This window comes from Trachemys scripta, chromosome 12 (genome assembly GCF_013100865.1).
Source record: "Trachemys scripta elegans isolate TJP31775 chromosome 12, CAS_Tse_1.0, whole genome shotgun sequence".
Lineage (NCBI taxonomy): Eukaryota > Metazoa > Chordata > Testudines > Emydidae > Trachemys > Trachemys scripta.
Genome location: NC_048309.1, coordinates 22,493,497 through 22,510,812, shown reverse-complemented (window position 1 = coordinate 22,510,812; position 17,316 = coordinate 22,493,497). Strand labels below are relative to the sequence as shown.

Sequence of the window (17,316 nt, the reverse complement as noted above, 5' to 3'; positions counted from 1 at the left end):
AAAAGGCTTGCCATTAAATCAAATTAAGGATCCTTAAGTGATCTTGAAAGCATTCCCAGGCACTCCAGTTAAAAGACAGGAAACAAAGGATAGGAATAAATTTTCAGAAGGAGAGAAGTAAATAGAGGCTTCCCCAGGGGTCTGTACTAGTCTGGGATCAGTGCTGTTCATCATATTCATAAATGATCTGCAAAAAGGGGTAAATAGTGAGGTGGCAAAGTTTGCAGATGATACAAAATTACTCAAGATAGTTAAGTCAAAAACAGACTGCAAAGAGTTACAAAGGGATCTCACAAAACTGGGTGACTTGGCAAGAAAATGGCAGATGAAATTCAGTATTAAATGCAAAGTAATGAACATGGCAAAATATAATCCCAACTATACATACAAAATGATGGTGCCTAAATTTGCTGTTACCCATCAAGAAAGAGACCTTGGACTCATTTTCAGTACTCTGGAAGCACTGTTTCCAGAGTACTCCAAATGTAAGAATCTTTCTCACTGTGCCTGTACCATCCTGAACTCATTCTCCAGCTTCAGAAGAAGACTTAAACATTATCTCCAGTCATCAATGGGACAGACGCAATTGAATAATGTACCTGTCCTTAACATGCAGGTCGTGGGGAGGGTTGTGCCCCCTCTTTAGCTGATGCCCCTCCCTTTGCATCCCTCCAATGTGTTGCTGTCAACTGCCTTGTCCTCACGATGGCTCTAACACAGGTGAAAAAATACACCTCTTTTCCTTGTGAAGGTACAGCTTCAGGGAAGAAGCAGCTGTCTGCAGAGAAAGCGTTCGCATTTCGCAGAGTTGGAGCCGGCAGTGAAACAGCAGAGACCCCCCTTAAATCTGTGCTACTTCTTCCCATCCAACAGTGTTTCCCCCCTGGCAGAAAGGTAATGCCCTTTTCTCCCTACCATTTGCTGCCATTGAAACCTTAATTTGCCTCAGTGTTTCATCAGACCTAAAGCTTCTAGCCCTTTCTTCTCTCAGGACCTTCCCACTTACCTCTGCTAAATGCAACAGGCTCATACCATGGGATGGGCAGTGATGATTTTGGATGCTTTCGCTTCTTTGCCGTACACCCCTCTTTTCCAGTGGCATATCTCCTGTTAAATGCAGCCCAATAAATAAGGAGCCTCATCAGGAGTAGAACAGGTCTGACTCTGCAAAGAGTAATAACTCCACATTTCCAAATTCCAAGGGAATGGGGGGGGGGGGTAACTTTTTACTTAGCCCTTTTCTAACAACTCTAGTAAAAAGCCCAGAGAACGGGAAAGGAGCCGGTGACGAGAGAGCTGCAGAGTAAAGCCTGCAGCCAGCCTAGAAGAGGGAAAACGTTTCAGACGCCCCGCACACCCCAGCTCCTGGCACTGCTCGCGGGGTCGGGGTCCAAAACCTGGCTGCCCCGTGCTGCTGGCCCAACTCAGGGCAGTCCGGCTCAGCGCGCGTCCCAGCGCAGCAGGGGGGACCAGGGCCGGAGGAGCGGGGAGCATGCGGAGCCAGGCGCAGCAGCCGGGCTCCGTCGCCCAGCCCGCGGGGCACTGAAGCCGGCCAGTACGGGGAGGGATCTAGGGGCGGGCTTGGCCAAACATATTCAAAAGCAGCCAGCCAACCACAGCTGGGGAAGGAGAGGCAGCGGCCTCCCCAATCCGTGGCGGCGGCGGCGCGGCAGCTCGTTTGGGTTCAAACTCCCTATAAAAGGCCCCCGCTCAGCCTCGGCTCGGCCCCCTTTCGGTTCAGCTCCCCTCTCCCCGGGTTGGTGGCAGCGGCAGCTCCCCATGGCAAACCAGTCCCAGTGCCTGGAGGACGCGCCCGGCCGCTGGTCCCCCAGAGAGCCGAGCTCGCCCGAGCTCTACAGCGAGGCGCAGCGGCTGGCGCTGGAGGAGCTGGTGGCGGGCGGTCGGGCCGCTTTCCGCGCTTTCCTGCGCCGGGAGAAGGTGCCCGGCTTCCTCTCGGAGCCCGAGATCCAGGCCATCCTCCAGGCGGCCGCGCCGCCGGCCGGGGCCGAGGACGGGGCGGCCGAGCCCTTGCTCAGCGCCTCGCTGGACTGCTCCTCGCTCACCTACTTCCCCGAGCAGTCGGACGTGGAGCCGCCAGTGCTGGAGCTGGGCTGGCCGGCCTTCTCCAGCGGCTCGTACCGCGGCCTCACCCGCGTGGAGGCGCTTTTCCAGCCCAGCTTCGGGGAGACCATCTACAGCTGCAAGGAGGCGGTGCGCAGGCAGATCCGCTCGGCCAGGGAGGTGAGTCCCCAGCCCGGCCTCTGCGCCCCCTTCCTGCCCGAGCCGCCTCCTCCGGGCGCCCTGGCTTGTGCTTGGGGAACTGGGCGTGTAGCATCAGCCCCGGCTGGAAGTGGTTTCCATCACGAACAGGGGTTTAGAGTTTGGTTTAATGACTCTCGGTCAGTATCCTCCCTATACAAACGGTTCCAGCACCCCATGGAAGCGTTTAACCCGCCCTGCTGCTGTGTCCTTCAGTGTGAGCAATCTCTAGCCCCGGCTCAGCTCAGCTCCCCTAGCGCTGCCCCTGGCTCTAATGACTGGGTGAGTGTTTAATCTGGGCAGTTAATGAGGGTGAGCTGTTGGTACGGAAAACCAGAGTCTGGCTGCGACTGAATAAATCCCTGTACTCGGACTGTACACATTATTGCAATAATATTTGTACAAAGCATGCCTAGCCTGAGGTATCACTTGAAAACTCATAATTTGCTGGTGGTCAGTATTATCCCTGGTACAATGTCGCCACACATTCTATGTGAAGTTATAACGTTCCCCTGTATGGGGTTAACAACACATGGTTTGAAACCCCACTGCCCTGCACAGGCAGAAATCAGGTCTGTCCTAAACAAAAGAAGGAATGTGTGCTTGCTTTAATTTGCATTTAAGCAGTAAACAGAATCATCAAGCAGAGAGGAAAACTAAACAACGCTTACATATGTGGAAAAAAAAAAAAAGCAGGGAATATCCTTTCACATAGACTGTCTCTTTGGGTCTCTGCTGGAAATGTTTTTCAAGAGTGGGGCTGAAACTCCAAAAAGGGGAGACAGAGGCCCCCAAACCCTCTACTCCCCACACAGATCATGCCCATCACATTCACTGCCCCTAAAGAGACAAAGGAAGCAGCTGTTAAACTGTGGGAGGAGTCCTGACCTGTGGATTGATTCTTATGACTGCTGAAAGCATGTGGTGAGAACTTTGCTTTGAATCTAATATAGTTTTGTTAGGCAGGGTTTTATCGTGTAACCATTTCTGAGTCTTATGCCTTATTACTTGTACTTTGTAGTTAATAATAAACTTGTTTTGTTTTATCTAATCCAGTATGTTCAAGTTGAAGTGTCTGGGTAACTTCCTTTTGGGGTAGTAAATTGTGTGCCTGTTATTAAGGCTATGATTATGTCACTGAATCTGTGACTTCCAGAGACCTTTGTGACATTTCTTCTCTGGAGCTGGCAGGCTGTGCAGCTCTCAGCTGCTGCTGGTGGCGGAGCCCCTGAGCACCAGGGGGACCCTGCAGCTCCCAGTCCCCACAGGTGGCGGGGGACACCCCACAGCTGCCATGAATGGTGGGGGAACCTTCTCCACAACTCCAGGCAGTAAGGGGACCTCAGAGCTCCCTGTGGGTGGCAGGGTCCCCCAGCTGCTCAGTGTCTGTGGGTGCTGGACCCTCCTTCCTCCCCACTTTGTCAGGAATATTTTTAGTAAAAACCACAGGTCATAGGCTTCTGTGGATTTTTGTATATTGCCCGTGACCTGTCTGTAATTTTTACAAAAAAAATCCGACAAAATCTGAGCCTTACCTATTATTCTCTTAAAGGAATAATGGACTTAACCTATTTGTGCTGTCCAGGAGAGGGCTTAGCAGTACAGGACATATATTCCTGGGGAGAAATATGGGAGTGTGTTGGGATCACCCTGTAGTAGTAATTAAAGCTGGCAAGAGTCAAGGTGTGGCTGGCTGGCTGCAGCACATACAGACATAGCTGAGAGTGATTTACATTCTGGAGGCTGTTTGAAGAGCAGTCCAGGTTGGAGACTACAGCAGCAAGGCATTGTAACCTGAGGTGCCCTTTACAGGGCAGGGATAACACAGCTACTCATTGGTCTTGACTGTACCCTTGTATGTCACACCTGGGGCTAGTCAGACTCTTGGGCTGCGTCACCCTTGCCAGTTCTAACTAATGCTCTCCTAGATCGTGCTTTGAAAAGCATCCCTTAGTTTATCTTGGGGTATGTATGTAAGAAGGGGGCATTGTGGGGGAGAGAGACAGCACTGAAACAAACCATGGCTGTAGGAAGCTCTGATCTACAAGAAAGCAAAACAAACCCCCATAAGCCTCAGAATGCAGGCAAGGGATTCCCTGCAATTTTTATACTATGCTTCCAGCCTGTGCTGCTTGTAGGGAGCAAGGCTGGATTGAGGTCTCTGAGTCAGGGACTTGATCATCACCCAGATGTCCTGTGAGCTGCTTACAACATGTAGTGTAGCTGGGACCAATACTGTCCCAGTGACTGGGCTAAAACCTTGGACTGTCTGTTAAGCTGCATGAACATGGACCTGTTGATGTGGATTACAGCAGGAGAACATCTTTAGCACCGTAACTGCCTTCACTCTGCAAAATGGAACACCTTTTCTGCTATGGGGAGAAGGAAACCACATGAGGCCACGTATCTAATGTATGCCCAGCCCTTGTCATCACGGCACTTATTCTTGCAATGCTGCACCAGCAATATGGTTAATTATACCTGTTTAAAACTGGTACTAACATGATATAAAGGTTGAGGAAACAATGCACTCAGAAGTCAGAAATTGTAGAGTGAAGGCTGAATTGCCCCTTGTGCATATGCCTTACTTAGCATGTAGTGTCTGTCACTTCCACTTCGTCACTTGTCAAATATCACACTTTCTATAGTAAAAGCTTCCAGTTTCATAATCCTGCATACAAGCTGTACTACTGTGTAAAACAGACTATGCATCTAATATGCTATCCTAGCCAGAATATTAGGCCGTGTGTGTCTGCACTGAAATGACAATGTGAGCTATAATCTCTTCAAACAAATGAGTCAAATTATAAAGTCACAAGATTAGGACAAATAAGAACATATTTTTAGTGTTAGGGTCATAATGATTTAACCATTTCTTGCTTTGCAATAGTCTCTATTGCGGAAAGGGGTAAAGTAATTAAAAAATCCTAAACCTATTAAACAATATATTATGAATGTATTGGTCTCTGTCTGCCTTACCATCTCCTATCAAAAACATCATGCACAAACTTGTCCAGTTTTTAAACAGCTTAGAAATTTTTTTAGGGATCTGTTTGGATCTGGGCCACACCTATTAATTCTTTCCCTTCTAGCAATGTTACACAGTTACATAAATATTTTAAACTCCATCCTCCCTTTATGCTGCTTGCCAAGACATTCCAGCTCTTTTCACCCAAATGTTCCACTGCTTATGAGCTGAAGTTTGTCTTGGCCAAATCAAATGGATCCTTAATTGCTCCCGTATCAAGTTTCTAACCAATTTGTCTTGTGTAGCTGCAGTTCCCTAATAAATGCTGTGTTGCTTTTCAAAGTTCTTGCACGTGTAGCTTCCCTCTCTGATGCAATAGGATTTTATCTGCAAAGACAACCCTCTGGCCATAATGCTGTGATTTCCCTCTCCCTTTCCCTCCCAGCTCCCTAGTCTGTAAACAGCTGATGTTCATAGTTTTGCACAGCAGCAGTGGTGTTAAACTTCACCTGATGCTAGCCAGTTTCACTACTGCCAGTGGGAACCCCCAGGCAGCTATGAAACTGTCCAATGTCCGTTTCACACTGCTGTTTGAGGGGAGCTGAAGAGGCAGGCATTTAGCTTCTTGGCAGGTGGGACTGAAGATGCCAAAACTGGGAAGCTGGCAAAAGGATGGCCTAGAAGTCCTTTTTGTTCGGTCCTGCTGCATTTGTGTGTGTGTGTGCTCCCACTCCCCCACCTGCCACCCCTACCAGCCAGAAGGCTCTGAGGTGGGGAGAAGAAAGCAAGCGCAATCTTTTTGTCAGCAGCTAGTATCTGAGGTAAGGGGGATGTCCTTCATCTCGTCATCTTTGCCGCCGATGTCTACTAGTGAGGCTTCTTAGCAAGATTGAGGCCCTGTGCAGAGTCTAGGGCCAGCAGCCTTCTCAGCAGCTGAAGATGGCAGACTAGCTGGGCTTTTCGCTAGAGGCTGAGACAGTGGGAAAGCATTGTTTTTGTTGGTTAAAGTTAGACATTTAAACCATGCCCTACACCTAATCTAGTTGATAAACACCACACAAAACATGCACTTCTAGCAATTGTTTTTGCTAGAGGCAATGGGCCAGATCTTGTTTTGTCACAGTAACGTAACCTCCAGAATAGTTTATCGCCACTGAATTATTGCCCAGATCTTTGGGCCCCATAGCTCCTATAACTTGTATCTTAGGCTTGGTCTACACTTAAAATTAGATTGATCTAGCTACGTCACTCAGGGCTGTGAAATTTTTCACACCTCACATGCTATAGTTGCATCAAATTAACTCTCGGTATAGGTGCAGATAGGTTGATAGAATTCTTCCATCAACCTAGTGACTACTGCTTGGAGAGGGCAATTAACTACTTCAATGAGAAACACCCATCCATCAATGTAGGAAGCGCATACTCTGGCTCTACAGCAGCATAGCTGCATCACTGTAGCTGTGTTACTGTTGTATAGACATAGCTTAAGATGTCCTATAATGCTACTAAGAACCAAGCAGGCATCAAACAACTGAAAGAGAATGTCTTGCTCATTTTCTCCCTTGTACTCCAAGTTTTGACTTGGCATAAGGTGCCATAATTGGTCAGATGTCTAGTATCCTGTCTCTGACAGTGGCCAATACCAGAAGAGACACAGGCAGCATCTCTTTCCCCCGCCAAGTCCTTTCTATAATTGAGCTGAGGGATAGCTCAGTGGTTTGATCATTGGCCAGCTAAACCCAGGGTTGTGAGCTCAATCCTTGAGGGAGCCACTTAGAGATCTGGGGCAAAATCAGTACTTGGTCCTGCTAGTGAAGGCAGGGGGCTGGACTCAATGACCTTTCAAGGTTCCTTCCAGTTCTAAGAGATAGGATATCTCCATTAATTTATTTATAATTTAACAGTATTTTACAGGGTCCTGGAGGAGGATTTTTTTTCCTGCTTACCTGTAACTTACACTCAAGCTAACAATGCCCTCCACCCTGCCCTTTGCTAACTTGAATTGGTTTCTGGTTGCCATTTGAAGGTATGTGTATTATGGGAGGGAATACAATGAGCATTTGGACAATCATCTCTGGAGTGAGCGAGGTCAGGCTTTTTAATCTGGGAGGATCATGTTCTGAATATGCTGCTTTTGGTTGCTAACAAACAATAACTTTAAAAATACACCTAGGCAGTTTTAAAAAAAAGAAACTTGTCAGGTCAGCTGTTGATCTATATGTGCATGACAACCCGCAACGATGCCACCCAAAACACAATAGAACAGGAAAGGCCAAGTGCTATGGGGCTGAATTTTTAAAGATTTATAGTCTTGAGGGCCAGAATTCCATGTCAATCAGTGTTAAGTTATGAAAGAGGGAGTAACAGATAAGATTTTTTTTTTATGCTGCCCTACAATGTGAGTGAAAAGGGGTCACTTGAGAGAGAAAAAAGGACAAGTGAATTTAGAATGAATAAGACACACCATTTCAAGTCGTTCTAATCCACCTAAGGAATTTGCAACCCCAAGAGATCAGTCAATTACTATAGCTGAAGTTAATAAAAATAGCCTTGATTAAAATTAGGACCAATAATGTGTAATTAGACACAATAAAAGCAGTCACTAAATCTCATACTTCAGGGCATAAACTGACTGAGAGTTAGGAAGAAAGTTATTTTCTTCCTTTCCCAGCCCAGTGTACAACACTGCGTACCTGGCTTGGTACTATGTGCTCTGTATAGAGGTTGGGGTTGGCTTCCTCTGAAGCTATGGGTATTAACTACAGCCAAAGGCAGGATATTGGATTAGATGGACCAATGGTCTGACACTTATTCAATAATAAGAGCAGGCTCCCGATTCAGGTTTTTCTTGGTGGTTAAAGACTAGCTGGAAGGAAGTGCCTTTTCCAGGGGTGGCTGTGAAAATCTAAAATACGTGAATGGAAACATTGGTCTACTTGTGTTTGGCTTGGAATGCTGGTCTGTCCAGTGCAGTAGGAAAACAGCCCCTCTTTCCATATTCCTGTACCTGACAGTAATGCACAGAGGGAGGATTGGAGTTCTGTGGCTCAGAGGTAGATGTGGACCTACAAGAAGAAACTTGGCCTTGTGACTAGTCCAGTTCAAGTGTACACATAGCTCACTGAGGAAGGTAAAGTCCAGAGGTGGTAGTGCTGGCTAGAAATAAATCACAGTACTCAAGCAATGTGCTTAAATTTAGCATGTTACTATAGCACTGATACCAGAATTCTGGAAATCTCCGATTCAGTAGGGGCATGGTAGCAGATAGGATTATCCAATAAGGGATAAACACACTTCTACAGGTGCCAGAGCTACTTGAAACCAGAATTGCCTGCTGTAACTTGCATACAACTCAAACTACTACATGAGACTGGCCTCTTCTCCAGGGATTACCTCTGTCACATAATGCCCTGGGTCTGCATAGAAACTTCCAAATGTTGGGAGGTATTGAGTGTTTCTTTATCTTGGGTTTTTATCAGATAGGAAAGTTGCTGATTCAGGCCAGCTCTTGCAGTGCCTTCAAGGGGCTAATCAATTCCAACTAGTGTAGTTCAGTAAAGGTTGCTGATGTAGCATTATCTCTATTCTATACAAGGAGGGATTAAAATCCGAGTTTAGAGAAGTAAACAAGTGATTCAGGTACCGGAAATAGCAAGGGAGGTGTAGCTATTAATCTGTATTGTTGTAACATGTGCATAGCTGGTGCAATAAAGGGAAACGACAAGAGAATGAATAACTTCTATCCACCTGTGCCTGTAAATGTACCCTTCAATGGCAGAAACTAGTCACACTGCTCACCCGAGACTAAAACAACTCCTGTGGCCTAAAACCCACACTAAAGCTGAGGCCTGGATCATCCTGCAGGGATCAAAGTATGGAGAGAGTCTACTACACACCCATCCTGCATGTGCGCACACATCCCTCCTGAAGCAGTGAAGAGTGAAATTAGAATAGGTGATGGAATGCAACTACACAAGTGGGTACTGTACCCTTATTTGTGTGAAAAGTCCCTTGGTCTCTGTATGCCAAGAGCAGTTAGGAACCTCCATTCCAAGCTTTCTCTTGAAGACCAAATGTGGTAAAAGGGAGAAATTGCTTTCACTGGGTTTCTCTCCCCTTGCAGAGCTTAGAAGTTCTCTATTTAAAACCGCGGTTCAGAAATGTTTGAAGCTCTGAGTTCAGCACTTGGTTTACAGATTTGGACGATACTGGCCTTTCTAGTACATCCATAAATTTAGATGGAGTGTGCATATATTTTTAAAAAGAGAGACAAACTTCCCCCTCTCCCTCCCAATTTCCAAGCAACTTCTCTGATCTAGTATGTACTTATGTCTGCATCTTAATAGCTTGGTATGGTGTGCATCTGTAACATGCCATGATTCCATGTAAAACCCCAGGTTCAGAATGAACTTTGCTCAAACTGTAAATGTGGTCTGTCTCTTCATAGACTTCACTTTTTCTTTCCCCTCCCTTCCATAGCCTTATAATGAGGCTTAAATATTTCTGGATGCACATGTTCCCCTCCAGGCTAAAAAGAAAGTTAAGGTGGTGGGCAAGTGGTTCTGTAACACTGGTGGATGAGATCGTGGTTCCAATGCCACTTCAGTTCCAGGTGAACTCTACTGTTTGCTGAATTGGGGAGCTCATTTGCAGTAGAGGTGACCACCTGGGGGAAGAAACGCTGGCCAGAAACGTCCTAATACTCTTCTCATGGTCAGTCTAAGGAGTAGCACTGTCATCTTCCTAGTTGTAAGGCTATGTAGCTAGGCAGCTTCAATGTTTAGCAAAAGGTCTGGTGACACTTGTGTATGAGGGGGAGAGTGGATGGATAAACTTTCAGCTTGAGGTCATGCACAATCCTAAATGAGGGAAGGTGTAAATGTATTAAAAAGTAATTAAACAGTGAGAGAGATGACTATCAAACAGCAACAGATTGTTATTGCCTAACGACTGGTGAGTCAATATTTGATTTTGATTGAACCTTGGGGCAGCTGGTGAGTGATGGACTAGTAGAAACGCCCTGAAGCCAGAACGTGTGATCATACTGCATTCACTAGCATCTAGCTTTCCAAAGTAAGTCACTTGTACCCTGTGAACCAGAAAGATAGTTTCAGTCCACTGGTATTTTAGTTTCTGCCACTGTAGTGCCAGGCATACAAAGCAAAAGGTGAGGACCGTGCCACAGGGGTGACCAACTTGTGGCTCTTCAGAAGTTAATATGCAGCTCTTTGTATAGGCACCAACTCTGGGGCTGGTGCTATAGGCGCCAATGTGCCGGGGTGTGTGTTTCCTATGTGTGTGTGTGTGTGTGCTCTCACTGCTCAACCCCTGGCTCTGCCACAAGCCCTGCCCCCGCTCAACCCCTTCCCGCCCCCAACCCCCCCCCCCCAGCCTCCTGCATGCCACAAAACAGCTTATCGGGAGGGAGAGGCATTGATTGGCGGGGCTGCCGGTGGGTGGGAGGCACTGGCAGGTGGGGGGGCGCTACTGACGTATTACAGTGGCTCTTTGGCAATGTACATTGGTAAATTCTGGCTCCTTCTTAGGCTCAGGTTGGCCACCCCTGCTTTATGTCTACACCAGGGATGGGCAAACTACGGCCCACGGGCTGAATCCAGCCTGTCAAGGCTTTGAATCCAGCCTGTGGGATTTCCGGCCCCTGGTGGACACAGCCTAAGCCCTAATGTCTACACCACACCTTAGTCTGAGCCCCGCAAGCCTGAGCCAGCTGGCATGGGTCAGACATGGGTTTTTAATTGCAGTGTAGACATACCCTTAGAAGCACCTTCACTATTGACGCCTTTCAAATTGCAAGTATTGGTGAGATTACAGCTGGGTGAATAAAATGCAGCCAATAACTGGTTTGACCGATTTAGAATGGGCTTTTCAATAGCGGCCAGTGTTGGTCTATCTGTTCCCCTTGAATTAAACAGGAGTTTTCTAGCATTGACTTAATGGTAGTAGCGGTAGACCAAAACTGAATGCTTTTGCTAAATACCTTTAGCCTCCCTCTTCTGGCTGTCACAACAGCTTATTATTTCCTCAAATTATTTGAATAATGCTTGGAGGGTAGCTTGTTGCAAGTGCTCGAAAGCTAAAATTCAAGCTGTTTAATTTTCACTAATACTGCTTATCTTCCTTGATTTGATATGCATGACTTTTAGAATTGGGATTCTTGTGAAAATGTGGACTTTTTCAACTCAAAATCTACTTTTCAGTGGATATTTTCTAATGTCCACTTAAATTGTGGTTTCTGCAAACACTTTCTACAGTAAACTCTTGTTAGGACACATGCAAAAAGCAAATCTGTTTAAAAACACCTGAGTATTTCTGCAGACTCTAATTACCAGTGCTTTGGAACAGGGTACAATGGTGAACAAAAAAGTATCTCTGTACTTGTGGGAAGTAACTTTGTGTGTGAGCAATACCACACAAGTAGAGGTTATGCAGCGTACCTATACACACCTTGGGGCTGGGTTACACCTGATAAGTGCAGTTCCCATACACCTACATTACTTGTATAGCCACTCTCCTTTGATGAGCCAGTACTTTGGAATATGGCGAAACAAGCCATCAAATTGAATTTTTTTACCCATCTCCATCATCCCCAAGCCAGATGCACTTCTTCTGAATGATGAAGGGCTAGATATCTAGCTCTGTGATGACATTTGGAGTCAGCTAGATGGGTTGCTAGAACACATATGGCTGTGGTCCTAGTTCTTAGTAGCCTGGAAGAGAAGGATCTTCCTGTCTTGGGCTCTGTCTACACTATAGGAATTATTAGTAGAAAGTGTGCAATGGTGCTAATGCTGGTGGAAAGCTGACCTTTTGGTGAAGGCACTGGACTGGGACTCAAACTATTAATACCTGGCTCTATCAGGGTTCAGTTCCCAGCTCTGCCCCAGACTCCCTTTCTGACTGTGGATAAGCAGCTTAATGTCTGTGTGCATGGGGATGATGATGATGATGTATCCCTATCGGACAGGGGTGTTGTGAGGATAAATTAATTAAAGCTTGTGAGATGCTCAGATACTACAGGGATGGAAGACATGTTAGATAGTCCAGTATAGATAGGAGCTTTTAGGTCTAAAACTCTCTCGAGCTGCAGTGAACTGATCAGCGACTGTAGGGCTAAGACAAATCCTTGCAGCAGGAGGTGTTCAGCCCAGAGTATCTGGGAGCAAGGGAGTGGAGCCAACTCTGCAAGATTGCTGACTGTGCCACGCCAGCTCCCCAGGTGCTGAAATAAGATGTCCTTATGCAAGGTTGTGCAGAAAAGCAAACCATAACATGTGAGAGCATTAACAGGTGTGGGAATAATCCATCTGGGATCATCCTGTATACTCCAGGGCATAGTGAGTTTGACTAAATTGTGGGAACATAAGATGATCATTTTGCCAAACAATAACAACAAAAAGCAGCATGAAAGTGGCATTATACAGCCAGACATGTTTCTGAATGAGAACTGACTGGGGGAGCTACTGATCTAGACAGGCAAAAGTCATGCTTACTTGTGTAATGAGAGAGTCCGGCTCTGGGCCTCATGGCGTCTTCTGTTTCTGCAGGTGATTGCTCTGGTTATGGATTCCTTCACAGATATTGATATCTTCAGTGATCTTCAGGAAGCCTATAGAAAGCGGAAGATTCCGGTCTACATCCTTCTGGACCAAGATTTTCTACCACACTTCATGGAAATGTGCAGGAGTCTGGGAGTCTGCCCTGAGCAGGAAGGTGTAAGTATTAGAGGCGTTTTCTATGGTAAATTATAGCATTGCCTTTGAAAGACACGCCAGTATTTCACATGCTGCCTATAGTTGAACATTTTAGATACTCTTTTATGTTTGCTTGGAAGCCTCTGTGTATCCCAAAGGTCGGGGATTTACACTGCAGGATTTGAATCTGAGCTCTGCATTAACCCAACATGATAGGCTCCCCAAACCAGCAAGAGCCATGTAGAAGCAGCATATTGGCCCTTATCCCAACTTATACGTATTGTATTGCAATACTATTCAGAGGCCACAGTTGTAGGGAGTAGCCCCATTGTTCTGAGTGCCATACGTACGTATAGGAAGAGACTGTCCTTGTCCCGAAGAGCATGCATTCTAAATCACATGTGGCTTTTCTAGTCTGTTCTCCCCTCCCCCCATAATATGCATTTCTTTTTAAATGAAGTGTCAAATGTCAGATCCACCTGATGTAGTCATGTAGGTCATGTGATGTATTCCAGTTCTTCAGAATCCGTTTTAATTATGAATAATTAAAAAAAAAAAAATTCTAGCTCTCATGGTTGAGGAATCTTCCAAGCGTAAAGCTATGCAGTGTTGCCTTAAGTTTTCAGAAATCTTGAACTGTGAACTCCCCTGCCCCTGATTTACTCTCACTGAGAGGTTGGTACTAAAGCCCAATGATGACATTCAGGGGACAGAATAAGGGACGGAGTAGGATTTGGAAGTTTCTGCAGGGCAGGAAATGCAGAGGGACAAAAAGGGTGGTGGGGACAAAGGTAGGGAAGAAATAATGGTACCCCCAAAGATGAGGCTATTTTCCCAATAAGTGCTGCTGAATGTGAAAATCTGGTACTAAATCACTAATGATTAAAAGTTCAATTATTACAGACAAGGCCATTTCTACCTTCGATCTTTGTGCAAACCTCCAGTTGACAATAGTGAGAGTTTCTTTTAGTCCTAACCTATGCCTTGACTAATGACCCATAATTAAAATGGAATTGGGGCATCTCTGTAAGCTGTGTAGAGACAAGGAACTCAACCACATTTATCTCTATAGTGGTTAGCACAAATTTGCTGTTATTAATGGTTAATAATAGTGTCACTTAGTATTAACACTTGCTGGACAGTAAGTGGTATTAAGCAAGTCAGTTTCTTTCCTCTCTCCACTGCATGGTTTATATGTTTATATGTTGAAGAGAATTGTTGACTCTTATGAAAATCAGTTTAATGTCTTTTTTCTTTTAAACAGCTGATGAGAGTTCGAACTATAACTGGGAACACTTACTACACAAGGTCAGGAGCTAAAATTGTTGGGAAAGTCCATGAGAAGTTCATGTTAATTGATGGCATTAGAGTGACGACAGGCTCCTACAGGCAAGTTCTGGGGTCCTTTGCATTTCTTTAGGTCTTTGTGGGGAGGAGATTTCTGCAAGAAGTGAAAACTAACTTGAAAGATATAGGATTGGCTCAAAAGCAATATTGGTGGTTCATCTATCTAATGCTATTAACTTTTTGAATCTGAATCAGCCTTGAGTAATGGGAAATTGAGAGTGGCTGCATTTCAATTGAGCGCTCAGATCCATAGAGGAGGATCATGGGGAGGAAAACATTTTGTCTCATTGCTTCTGTTTCTGGCAGGCTGAGCTCCCTAGTACGCTATTTCCTGTAACTTCCACCATTTGGGGGAACTTTCTACCATTTGTATTATTCAAACACCTACAGCCAGTTGTGCAAGGGCAAGCATATTTCTCACTTAGTTTTTGTTGCTGCATCAGAGATGAAACCTAGTTGCATGGTGGGTTCCTAAAAACCAGTGCACAACCACATGACCATACATTAGCTCAATGGTTTTCAACCAGGGGTATGGATACCCCTAGAGGTACACAGAAGTCTTCCAGGGGGTACATCAGCTCATCAAGATATTTGCCTAATTTTATAATAGCTTACATAAAAAGCACTAGCAAAGTGCTTTTTATGTAACTAAAATTTCATACAGACAATGACTTGTTTATACTGCTCTATATACTATACGCAGAAATGTAAGTACAATATTTATATTCCAGTTGATTCTCATTTATACCATATAATTATAAAATAAAAGTAAGCAATCTTTCAGTGATAGTGTGCAGTGATACTTTTGTATTTTATGTCTGATTTTGTAAGCAAGTAGTTTACGTGAGGTGTAACTTGGGGATACAAAAGACAAATCGGACTCCTGAAAGGGGTACAGTAGTCTAGAAAGGTTGAGAGCCACTGCATTAGCTCAACAGGCTTCTGTATGACTATGGCATAAAGTGTCATCGATTGCATAAGGACTGGATATGGATAGCCCTAATGGAAAGTTATACCTCACCTAAACACATAACCCGCCTAATGTGTACTTGTCACTCGGTGTGTGTATAGTTGTACTATTCATTCTAATGTACCAGTTAAAGTGAGATTAACTGTGAATCTCCATTTGTTTTCAATAGCTTCACATGGACTGATGGGAAATTAAATAGCAGTAACTTGTTGCTGCTGTCAGGCCAAGTGGCTGAACACTTTGATCTGGAGTTCAGGATCCTTTATGCACAGTCAAAACCGATCAGCCCTAAGCTGCCATCCAGCTGCCGGAGTAGTGGAATATTTGATCACCTGGTCAATGGAACAAAATCACCTAAAGACTACACTGTGGGAAACCTCTTGAGAGCAGAGTTGGCCAGACTGTCAAGCACCCCCAAGAAACCACTGAAAAAAACAGATTTGGCTAACAACACTGAAGGAAGCAAATCCTATAACCTAGGTCCTTCCTACATCAGCACAGAGGAGTGGTTTGGAAGTCAGGAGGCCATAGTGGAACCAAAGGAGGTGAACAGCATGTCTACTCAAACTGAACCATGGGAAGAGAAGCCCACAGTGACGCTCTCTAATGCTGTCACGCAAACCAGTGTTGTAATGGTAGCATCTGGAACCCAAACCTCTGTTGCTGCTAGAATGGCTGGCACTCAAACAGTTGTGCCACGGAAGACCGCTATGACCCAGACAGACAAGAAGGAGAGTGTGGAAGAGCATCTACTGCTGAGACAACAATCAAAAGAAGGATCTCCTTCATCTGGAAAGTCCACATCAACTTCTTCTAGTCTACGGTCACTTTCTTCATCATCTTCCCAGTGCTCTCTGGCAAGCTCTACCAGCTCGCTGTCCTCTCTGAGGTCCATTGAGTACTCTGGCAGCCACAGGGCAGAGTACTTCCAAAAACTGCATAAAGAGAGACAGGTCCACTACTCTGTTATCAGGTCCAAACTTAACCATATGGTTGCTATCCTCTCCCGAAGGGGACGCGTGCCTGAAAACTGTACAAGCTGCCACGTTGTAAGCTGCAATGTAAAACAGAGGCGTGAGATCAGCACCAGCCTACTCAGCCTCAGAGACATTTCAGTGTTCAAATAAATGACTGAGTTGGCTATAAGCACAAGAGCTCCAGGCTCACTGCACAGTCCTTTTAATAGCTGCTGATTCTTATAGTCCATCCTGGTACCCTGTGTATAGGGGCTGGTAACTTGCCAGCACTATAGTTTCATTCTATACAACTTTGTTAAACAATGCACTGAAATATTTTTAGGTATTTGTAATGCCATAAGTGCCTCCACTTGCTTTTTTAACATGTAATAACAGTAAAATTCATTCTATCTATGGATGTTTACCCCCTCAATTCCTTGTTAGACTGTGACCGGCAAAATATACTAGCTAGTGCTTTGTAGTGCTGTCAGCATTATGGTTTTAACTTATTTATATTTAGAAAAGTTATGAAGTCAGAATGATTCTGTTCAAACTGGGTTCTGAGATCTTATTCTGATTTCCAGTCACTAACATGAATTTATTTTAATATTGGGTTTTATTATAACTTTGGCTTTTTAAAGTTGTTTTATTTTCAAAATAATGTGGGGAAATAGCTTCACATATCTGCAATAAACAAGGCTAACTTTGTTCCTAATCTGACTTCAATGATCAATTTAGATATATTATGGGTTTATCACTCTTGCATGATAGTCATAAGGACTCTAGATAAGAGCTTATGGGTGTTTTTGTGTTTGATTATATCCCCTCTGTTTAACTCCAATCTAATGAAACTCACTGAGTGGTACCTAACTAGCCAATCTTCCAGCCTCCATCATTCTTTTGCACATTTTGTTTTCTATAAAACCAAACTTCTTTAATAACCTAGTAAACAACCCTGATGAACGCCCACTCTACACTACAGAGTATAACCCCCATCTTTTGGGAGAACTCTCATAAGTCTGAGAAGCTTTAAGGCCTTTTCAGGGTCTATGCTACGAAAAGTGATCATGTGGGGCAGCAAAACCAACTATTACCTTACATTTT

At 44.9% G+C, this 17,316-nt stretch overlaps 1 protein-coding gene across 1 annotated transcript; it reads left to right on the top strand.

Moving 5' to 3' along the window:
- The first annotated feature begins 1,713 nt into the window (after window positions 1–1,713).
- FAM83D (family with sequence similarity 83 member D) lies at window positions 1,714–16,927 on the top strand. Its single transcript, XM_034787978.1, has 4 exons — window positions 1,714–2,241; window positions 12,793–12,960; window positions 14,204–14,328; window positions 15,426–16,927. Exons 1-4 carry the CDS (start codon window positions 1,780–1,782, stop codon window positions 16,381–16,383), a joined length of 1,713 nt encoding a protein of 570 aa, XP_034643869.1. The 5' UTR covers window positions 1,714–1,779; the 3' UTR covers window positions 16,384–16,927.
- Window positions 16,928–17,316: the final 389 nt, after the last annotated feature.

Coding starts and splice junctions, on each gene's coding strand:
- FAM83D (XM_034787978.1), top strand. CDS start 1,780: ATGGCAAACCAGTCCCAGTGCCTGGAGGACGCGCCCGGCCGCTGGTCC. Junction 2,242..12,792: donor AGATCCGCTCGGCCAGGGAG/GTGAGTCCCCAG, acceptor CTGTTTCTGCAG/GTGATTGCTCTGGTTATGGA. Junction 14,329..15,425: donor GTGACGACAGGCTCCTACAG/GCAAGTTCTGGG, acceptor TGTTTTCAATAG/CTTCACATGGACTGATGGGA.